At 56.7% G+C, this 10,073-nt stretch overlaps 1 protein-coding gene across 1 annotated transcript in view; it reads left to right on the top strand.

Annotated features, from left to right (window-relative positions):
- Positions 1-6: 6 nt before the first annotated feature.
- Positions 7-10,073, top strand: part of BCL3 (B-cell CLL/lymphoma 3) — an 11,175-nt gene continuing 1,108 nt past the window's right edge. The window contains exons 1-8 of the mRNA XM_011963035.1: positions 7-39; positions 2,224-2,377; positions 7,261-7,369; positions 8,050-8,254; positions 8,361-8,449; positions 8,682-8,759; positions 9,284-9,451; positions 9,765-9,882. Coding sequence (XP_011818425.1) covers positions 2,256-2,377; positions 7,261-7,369; positions 8,050-8,254; positions 8,361-8,449; positions 8,682-8,759; positions 9,284-9,451; positions 9,765-9,882 — 889 coding nt within the window. The 5' untranslated portion in view covers positions 7-39; positions 2,224-2,255. The remainder of the gene's footprint in view (positions 40-2,223; positions 2,378-7,260; positions 7,370-8,049; positions 8,255-8,360; positions 8,450-8,681; positions 8,760-9,283; positions 9,452-9,764; positions 9,883-10,073) is intronic.

Below are 10,073 nucleotides of genomic sequence, written 5' to 3'. Positions count from 1 at the left end.
CCCACGGCCTGGCCAGGCCGGAGGCGCTGTACTACCCGGGTGAGTGGCCCCCTCGAGGGTCTGGGCCTGGTGGGAACCACACAGAGCATAGGGTCACCAGAGCCAGGAGACACAGCTCGAGGCACAAACCCGTGTCTCTCCAGGAACCTGGGGGACAAGAGGATATAACCCCAGGTTCCAGGGATACAGATAGGAGATCATCAGGAAGCCAGTAAGCTGTGCCTTGGGACACAGGGATCTGGGGGTTTGGGGACCCTGGGGGGCAGAGCCCAGGGGCTGAGTGACATGGGGGAGCCAGGGACAATGCCCACTTGTACAAATATGGGGGTGTCAGGGAATCAGAACACAGAGCCTGGTGTCCTGGGGACAAAAAAGTACAAGCTCTTAAACCAGATGTGTAGGGTTATGAGGAAGCTGAGCTGGGCTGGAGAAACTGGGGTTCCTTGTATCCTGATATTAGAATCAAAGGAAGTCAGGGTAACAGAGACTGGGGTTCTAAGGAGACAGATACTGAGGATCTCAGGATGTCACAATCTCAGGAACCCAAGATATCTGGAGACATAGGCATTATGAAAACAGAGATGGGGTTCTGAGCACCCCAATACCTGGGATCACAAGGATCCAAGGAAATGAACCAGAGCTCCAGGGACCCAGATACCAGGGGGTCTTGAGGACCCAGGGGAACAGAGACCCGGGGTTCTGGGTACTCAGTTATGTGGGACCACAAGCGATCAGGGTCCTATTTGAGGTCAAGATCAGGTGGGCCGGAGGGGATCGGGGGACTGAAGATCCTAAGATTGGGTAATTCTGGGACTCTGGGTAATTTAGAAGCAGGATGAAAGATTCAGGGGTCTCCAGACAGAAAGCCTCAGGGCCCCAAGGCCTGGTATTGGAGATAGGGGAACCTGGAAACTTAGGAGTTCAAGAACAGAGGACCCACAAGGATCAGCAGAGGACAAAGACTACACACTCTTCTCTCCAACCCATCTCCATCCCTGATCTCAAGAAGGGGTGTCCCCTACCACAGCTGTAGCCATGTCACCATCCCCAATTGACCCCCAAAGCTGCAGAGAGCCCTTCTCCAGAGCCCCAAGACTTTAGGTAGTTTCTGCACCTTCCACCCCATTAGTGTGACAGCTGGAGAGCCTCAAGCTATATGCGTCAGGAATTCTGCCACGGCCTCCCAGCTTTCCCATTCCAAGAGTAAGAACGCAGGCCTCAGTTTTCCCCGTCTGTGTGATGGGTTGGTGTAGATTTGCCTGCTGCTGTGGTCCCCCACCTTTTATTTTTGTTTTGTTTTGTTTTGTTTTTTTGAGACAGAGTTTTGCTCTGTCACCCAGGCTGGAGTGCATTGGCGTGATCTCGGCTCACTGCAACCTCCGCCTCCCAAGTTCAAACGATTCTTGTGCCTCGGCCTCCGGAGTAGCTGGGATTACAGGCATGCACCACCACACCTGGCTAATTTTTGTATTTTTAGTAGAGACAGGGTTTCACCATGTTGCCCAGACTAGTATTGAACTCCTGAGCTCAGGTGATCCACCCGCCTCGGCCCCCCGAAGTACTGGTGTTAGAGGCATGAGCCACTGCGCCCGGCCTGCCATGGCCCCTTTTTTAACAGTTTGATCTAAAATTACCCACGCGTGGTGGTGAGCATCTGTAATCCCAGCTACCTGGGAGGCTGAGGCAGGAGAATTGCTTGAACCTGGGAGGCAGAGGTTGCAGTGAGGCAAGATCGTGCCACTGCACTCCAGTCTGGGCAACAGAGCAAGACTCTATCTCAAAAACAGTTTGAACAAGCTTCTGGTGACACCTCCTCTCTCCCTCCACTCTCTCCAAATCCACTCTACATTTATCCCACACCCTGCACCCAGCTGTTCATCAGCCACAAAATCACTCCGCAGACAGTCCCTCGGGTTCCCTGCTAGGTGTTGATGGGTGCGCCCTCTGTTCTTAAGGGACCCTTTGTCTAATTGGAGATTGGGGTCAGAAGATAAGTGACAATGAGGGTGACCAGCCATGGAGGGAGAGGAAGCTGCTGGAGCCCAGAGGAGGGATGTGGAGGGGGGTTTGTTTTAGGCCCTGAGGACCCAGTATGGGATGCAAAAGGGACCTGGGAGAAAAGGTAGGTGACACTGCAGGAGCAAAGATCTAGAAGTGGGGAGCGGGTTGAGGGTCTGTGGGTGTGGCCTCACCCATGTCCCTCCTCTGTCCTCCATTGCCTAGGAGCCTTACTGCCTTTGTACCCCACTCGGACCATGGGCTCCCCGTTTCCTCTGGTGAACCTGCCTACACCCCTATACCCCATGATGTGCCCCATGGAACACCCCCTTTCTGCTGACATCGCCATGGCCACCCGTGCAGATGAGGACGGAGACACGTGAGTGACAGTCCCCTATTAAGGGGAGGGGTGGTTGGGAAGACCAGCTGTCCATAACACAGGGCCACTCAGCTCCCGTGGACCTGAGTCAGAACTCGGTCTCCACCGCAGGCTGTGTGACCTTGAGTAAGGCCCTTCCCCTCTCTGAGCCTCAGTTTCCTCCTCTGAATAATGGGTACCCTGAGAGCATTTACCTCCTAGGACACTATTTTTGTTTGGTTTTTGTTTTTGTTTTTTTGAGACAGGGTCTCACTCTGTCGCACAGGCTAGAGTGCAGTGGCACCATCTCGGCTCACTGCAACCTCCACCTCCCAGATTCAAGCAAGTCTCGTGCCTCAACCTCCCGAGTAGCTGAGACTACAGGTGCCCACTGCCACGCTCAGCTAAGTTTTGTATTTTTTGATAGAGACAGGGTTTCACCATGTTGGCCAGACTGGTCTCCGACTCCTGACCTCCAGTGATCCACTCACCTTGGCCTCCCAAAGTGCTGGGATTACAGGCGTGAGCCCCAAGCCCACCCCTAGAACACTATTTTTGGAACAGTGGTCTTCAGATTTTTTATCACAACTTAAAAACAAGAAAGACAGTTCATTGATTAACTTACTGTATGAATTATACATGTAAAACACCTATCACTGGGCCTAGCATAAATGTTGAGTGTTTGTTAATATTACTATTACTTTATCTCAAACCCAGCGCACACACACACACACACACACACACACACAAACTTGAAATTAAAATTGCACAAAATGAAACAATACTCACCCTTACTATGTGGGTTCTACTTTGACATTTTCTTTTTTTTTTTTTCTATTTTTTTTTCTGAGACAGGGTCTCCATCTGTCACCCAGGCTGGAGTGCAGTGGTGCAATCATAGCTCACTGTAGCCTTGATCTCTTGGGCTCAAGTGATCCTCCCACCTCAGCCTCCTGAGTAACTGGGACCACAGGCACTCCTCCCACACCTGGCTAATTTTTTTTTTTTTTTTTTTTGTAGAGACATGGTGGTCTTGCTATGTTGCCCAGACTGGTCTCAAACTCCTGGGCTCAAGTCATGTTCCCACCTCAGCCTCCCAAAGTGCTGAGATTACAGGTGAGAGCCACTGAGCCCAGCTTTACAGCTTTACTTTGCCATTTTCTATTCTAGTCGACTTCATTGTTTTGTGGTCACAGCCCACTACATTAATTTGAAGATCCCCTAAATTGATTTCACAACCCCCACGGTTTATCACCTGCAGTTTGAAGAACATGTTTGTGAAGCTGCTGAGAAGTGTTGCACGGGAGGGTTTAGTCTGTGCCTAGCACATAGTAAGCACTCACTACAATTGATCATCATGATTCTTATTATTCTATCGACCTGGGTTTGAATCTCAGCATGGCCACTTTCTCCTCCCTCTATGCCTCAGTTTCCCTCTCTGTAAAAACAGGAACCATCACGTGTGAGGGTCTCCGGGAGGAAGAAATGATATGATTTATACAAAGCGCTTATGTGAGAATTAGTCTGGGGCCTGGAAACCACAGGTAGAGATGAACAGGCCTACTTCTGCAGAGAAGTAGCAGGGGGGCTGCTCCGCCACTGGCCCACTGAGTGATTTCATGTCACTGAGTCTCAGTTTCCCTATTTGGAAACTGGGTCTCATAATAGCACCTATCACAATTAGGATTCAGTGAGATCTTGTACACATGTTTTAATACAGTGCACAGAACAGGGCTGGGCAAAGAGTAAGTGCTCAATGCATGGAAATGGGTAGTGTTTGAGCAGAGCTCCCAGGGTAGGTTGCAGGCCATCTCGAGAGCCCTAGCAGGAGAAAGTGGCTGAGATCATAAAGAGCTAATAAAACCTAGTTCCCTCCCCTTCTGGGTACCTCTGGGGGGTCATCTATGAAGTGGACTTAATTAGTCTCTGCCCCCAGGGGTGAACTCTCCATGCCGTTGAAAAGCAGTGTGCTTGCTAGAGGCGCTCGGCCCACCAGTCTCCAGTCCCGGGCCCTCCCCCCACCTTCCCTCCCCGACTCTCCCCCAAGGCAAACACTTCTGCCTCAGCTGCCTGCTGGGGGAAATCCCTTCCCGCAGAACTTGACCGCAACCCAGCTGCTCTGCCTCCCCCACGTCAGCACCCGTCACTCACTCGCAGCCTCCCCCCTCCTGGCGCTTCCTCCAACCTTAACCCCTTCCGCTGGGGCTGAGACTTTACCGGAACGGGCAGCGGCCCGGCCCCAGCCTGCGCCACCGGCTCCACTTCACACCCGCGGGGGCGGGCAGTGGGGGCGAGGAGGGCGGGGGACGCTAAGTCTGGGTCCCCGCAGAAGCCAAAAGGTTGGGAGGCTGGGCTTGCATCTTCTCACAGGCGGGTACGAGCCCTGGGGCATTTGGACCCCCAAGAGGTTAGGGACTGGGCAGCTAGAAACCTGGGGAGGGGGCGGGAAGACGGGGGGCGGGGTGGTGGGGATGGATGTTCTGAGTCTCAGAAGGCAGAAGTTGGGAAACTGTTAATCCTTAATCTCCGAGGGGATGAGGAGCAGCTTGGCAGCTTGGGGACCTGGCACTCAGAGGGACTTCAGGGGCAGGACCAGATACAGAAATTTGCAGAGTCCCTTGCTCAAAACTTAAGAATTTCACGAAAGCGGCAGCAGGACATTCTAAGCACTGGGCGGGTGAAACTGCTCACGCCGAGGGGCCTGAAAGTCTGTGTCCCCAAAGGGGCAGGGATTGAGGCTCTGTATTTCTGGGTCTCTGAGGGAACAAGGACAGGCAAGGTAGTTTGGGATCCTGGAGCTCCGAAGGAGGGGGGACGTCCTTATTCTTAAAGAAGAGTTAGGGCTATTTCTGGCTCCCAGAGAGATGTTGGGAGTGGATGCCGGGATAAGGAGGACTTGCAGCCAGCTGGAGTCTGAACCCTAACGGGTGGAGTTCCAGAGGGTCCCCCAGGCTGGAGGACTCGGGATTATATGCTCCCCCCCAACACACACACCTCAAGGGAGCTAGGTCTTCTTTGGCTGGGCTCCCCCTTTCCCCGCCCCATTCGAGGATGGAAGTTGGGGTGCCGGGGGTGGCCAGGGTAGATCCCCGGCGGGACAGGCTTCCCTCCCCCGGGAGCAGGAAGCGGAGCCCCGCCCAGCAGACCTGTTACTGGAAGTCCGAGGGCTGGGTCGCCCCTCCCGTCCCCACTTCCTCCAGCCCCGCCCCACCCCCTGCGGCCCGCGCGTTTATGGGAACTCAGGCCTGGACGGTTTCTCTGAAATCATTCGCTCTGTCTGCCCTCACTTAACCCTGGCCGCCCCGAGAGGGACCTAGGCCAGGCGTCCTGGGAGACGCAGAGAAGCGAGGAGCCTTCCCAGGGACACCGGCCCCTCCCTCAACATTTTATTTTTAAATTTGGCTTTCACGAATTAGGAGTCAGGTTCAGCAATTCACCTGCGTGATCTCACCCTGGCATGTGGGCGCTGTACTTTACCTAAGAGTAAACTGAGGCTCCAAAAGGCCATCATGGCTTTGCCCTAGCACACGGCTAGGCTAGGAGAGGTTGTGGCCCAATTCGCAACTCTGACCCCAGAATTTCTGCATTTCCATCAGAATCACCTGGGAGGCTGGTTTAAACTGGATTCTACAGACACATTCCACAAGAGAGACGAGTGGTGGTGAGAAAGAAATTACTCAGTAAACAGACTTTAAATAAAGACCCTGCCACCCACTGTGTACACACAGTCCTCCTTGGGTCCTCCACTCTGTCCCCCATCCCATGCAAACATGCATAGGTGTACACACGCACGCGCGCGCGCACACACACACACACATCAGTCACCAAATAGCTGTTCCAGGTTGGGGTCTCTGGAAACTGAGCAGGAAGTTCCCTGGAAATGCTCTCCATCAACACCTGTGGGATGAAGGAAGCCCATCTGGGCAGAAGGAGAAGTTGAGCTGCTGTGTCACCTCCACGCGGCCTCAGCCGTCCCACAGGGAATATTGAAGCTAGAATGGCCTTCAGCATTGGGGTCAGGAGGCTAGGCCTTCTACGCTGGCATTAACCAGTGACTGGATGCCATTGAAGGGCAACTGCTCTTGATTCACATGGGGCGTGACCTTGGGCAAGCAGCTCTCTTCAGCTGAGGGTAATTCCCAAATGGTCTGAAAGTTGACGATCTTCCCAGAAGCTGAGGGAGTAAATCCTTCAGTCTGGAAGGGGGTTCTGGGCTGTACAGCCTCCAGAACAATGGCCCCATCCCAGTTTGTCCTTATCTCCCTTTTAGTCAAAACTTTTGTTCCAGACTGGGCATGGTGGCTCATGCCTGTAATCCCAGCACTTTGGGAGGCTGAAACAGGAGGATCACTTGAACCCAGCAGTTAGAGACCAGCCTGGCCAACATGGTGAAACCCTGTCTCTACTAAAAATACAAAAATTAGCTGGGCGTGATGGCGCATGCCTGTAATCCCAGCTACTCAGGAGGCTGAGGTTGGATGATCATTTGAACCCGGGAGGCAGAGATTGCAGTGAGCGTGAGAAAGCACCACTGCACTCCAGCCTAGGCGACAGAGCAAGACTCCATCTCAAACAAATAAAATAAAATAAAAGGGTCCCTCTGGCTGTTGTGTGGGGGACAGACAGTAGAGCATAGGTGGAAGCAGGAAAGCCATGAGGATGGAACTGTGCTAGACCAGCAGGGAGCCAGTGGTGGCTAAAGCAGGATGGAGGGAGTGGGTGGTAAATCAGGATGGAGTGGGTGGTAAATCAGGATGGAAGGAGTGGGTGGGGAGAAGTGTTTGGATACTGGGGACATTTCCAAAGCATTCAACACATTGGAGTTAGCATTGCCAACAGCATGAGGGTGAGAGGTGAACAGCTAGCTCCTAATGCCTGTGATTCTTTCACTCCCCCACCCCCAGGCCTCTCCATATTGCTGTGGTGCAGGGTAACCTGCCAGCTGTGCACCGGCTGGTCAACCTCTTCCAGCAGGGGGGCCGGGAGCTCGACATCTACAACAACCTACGGCAGGTGAGCCTGGGTCTGAGGGAGGAGGTCTGGGGCCTGGACTCCTGGGTCTGAGGGAGGAGGGTCTGGGGACCTGGACCCCTGGGTCTGAAGGAGGAGGGGCGGGGGGCCTGAACTCCTGGGTCTGAGGGAGGAGGGGCTGGGGCCTGGATCCCTGGGTCTGAGGGAGGAGGGATTGGTGCCTTGACTCCTGGGTCTGATGGAGGAGGGCTGCAGGCCTGGGCTCCTGGGTCTGAGGAAAGAGAGCTGGGGCCTGGGCTCCTGAGTCTGAGGGAGGAGAGCTGGGGGCTTGGGCTCCTGGGTCTGAGGGAGGAGGGCTGGGGGTCTGGACTCTAAGTAGGGAGGTGCTCCAGGCTCCTGGTTCCTGGTGAAGAAGGGCTCTGGGGCCTTGGACTCCTTGTTCCTGAGAGGAAGGGGGCCTAAAGACCTCCTAGGTGAGGAGGGAGGGGGCTGGGGACCCAGAATCTCGGTACTAGGGAAAGAGGAGGTTGGAGGCCCAGTCTTCTGGGTCCTGGGGAAGGAGGAGCATGGGTCCCCCACTCTTGAATCTGAGACAGGAGGTGTCTCAGGTTTCTGTTCCTGGGGAAGACTGCAGGATGAGGAGTAAGGGTTCAGAAAACCTGAGGGAGGCAGGACTAGAGAGCAGGGCTGGACAGAGGTCCCTCACAGTCACTGTTCCCCAGACACCGCTCCACCTGGCTGTAATCACCACATTACCGTCTGTGGTCCGGCTCCTGGTGACAGCGGGTGCCAGCCCCATGGCGCTGGACCGCCATGGCCAGACGGCCGCCCACCTGGCGTGCGAGCACCGCAGCCCAACCTGCCTGCGAGCCCTGCTGGACAGCGCAGCTCCTGGCACGTTGGACCTGGAGGCTCGCAATTACGACGGTAAGTGTCTACCGCGGGGCACGGCTGGGCTGTCCAGCGGACCTGGAGTCCATCCGCGGCCGCAAAGCCCCAGGCCTAGGTTTCACCAAGCCTTCCCCTCCCTCAGGGCTCACCGCCCTGCACGTGGCAGTGAACACCGAGTGCCAAGAAACCGTGCAGCTCTTACTGGAGCGCGGTGCCGACATCGACGCAGTGGTGAGCGCGCGTTAGGAGCTGGGAGGGAGCGGGGCCTTAGCAGGGGCGGGGTCTTGTCGGGGGCGGGGCCAGTGTGGGGCTGGCGTGGGAGAGCGCCCGCGTGGGGCGGGGCTTGGAGTATCTGACCCAAGAGAGCGGCTGGAACCCACGAATGGGATGCGGTCGAGATGGGGGTCACCGGCTGCTGGAGCAGAGTTTGGAGAAACTCAAAGACCTTCCCTCCCCGCCGCAGGACATTAAGAGCGGCCGCTCCCCGCTCATCCACGCCGTGGAAAACAACAGCCTTAGCATGGTGCAGCTGCTGCTGCAGGTGCGTACAGCGCCCCCTGAGCCTCGCGCCCACCCTGTTCTCTGACCGCAACCCGGCTCTGGCCCCAGCCTCTAGCTCTGACCCCGCCTTCCAGTTCTGGCTCTTGTTCCTGCTCCGCGTCCAGCTCTGACCCTTCCTTTAAGGCCTAGTTCTCTCAACCCTCGGGCTCCACGCCCCTGGCTACGAACATGTCCCATTCCTCCCCTGCCCCCTCAACGGCCTAGGCCCCGCCCTGCGATGGCCTGGCCGACCCCGCCTTCCAGCTAGGCCCTGTCCACGCATTGTCCTTCCCCCCCAGCCCCCCCGACTCCTTGGGGCGCGGGCCTCGGTGTCCAGCTCCGGTTCATTCAGCGCTGCCAGCGCAGTCCCGCTTGGCCCGCCCTTGGCTGTCGCTCCTACCTTCCTGTGACCCCACCCCATCCGGTGCCGCCCAACGTGCCGGCCACCTACCCGGGCCTCCAGCCTCTACTCCCTTGCCCCGGGTGACCCGCGCGCCCTCCTGACCCGACCCTCCCGCCCCGCAGCACGGCGCCAACGTGAACGCACAAATGTACTCCGGCAGCTCCGCGCTGCACTCAGCGTCCGGCCGCGGGCTCCTCCCGCTGGTGCGCACACTGGTCCGCAGCGGCGCTGACAGCAGCCTCAAGAACTGCCACAATGACACGCCGCTGATGGTGGCGCGCAGCCGCAGGGTGAGCCAGGGCGGCTGTGGGCATGGCCCTTGCACACGTGTGTCCGCGGGCTGGTGGCAGGAGAGTGTGCCAGAGCGCAGAGGTGTGAGGGTGTCTGTGCCGCTGCGTGGTGGGGAGTGGGTGAGTCTCTGAGAGCGAGGGTGTAAGTTCCAGAAATGAGGAGAGACTGGCACCAAGAAAAGAAGTGCCTTGCCCATCTTTTCCTACTGAGAGATGGAGAGGCCACCATCTGGATCCCGTGAGCTAGGAGGGATAGAAGGAGAGAGGGCTGTGAGGCAGGGGTGGCTCTATGGTGACGCCCATCTTCCTACAGGTCATCGACATCCTGAGGGGGAAGGCCGCCCGGCCTGCTTCCACCTCCCAGCCAGACCCCTCCCCTGACCGGAGCGCCAACACCTCCCCCGAGAGCAGCAGCCGCCTCAGCTCCAATGGTGAGAAACCGCTCCCAACCTCCAGCCCTGGTGCCTCCTCCCTCAGACCCAGGAATCCCAACCCACAGCCCCTCCTCCCTCAGATCCAGGAGTCCAGGCCCCTGGCCTCCTCCCTCAGACCCAGGAGTCCAGACCCCTGGCCCCTCCTCCTTCAGACTGCAGCCCCTCCTCCATCAGACCCCCCCCAGCCC

The sequence above is a fragment of the Colobus angolensis genome, unplaced genomic scaffold, assembly GCF_000951035.1.
Source record: "Colobus angolensis palliatus isolate OR3802 unplaced genomic scaffold, Cang.pa_1.0 Scaffold60, whole genome shotgun sequence".
NCBI lineage: Eukaryota > Metazoa > Chordata > Mammalia > Primates > Cercopithecidae > Colobus > Colobus angolensis.
This window is presented reverse-complemented; position numbering and strand designations above follow the sequence as displayed.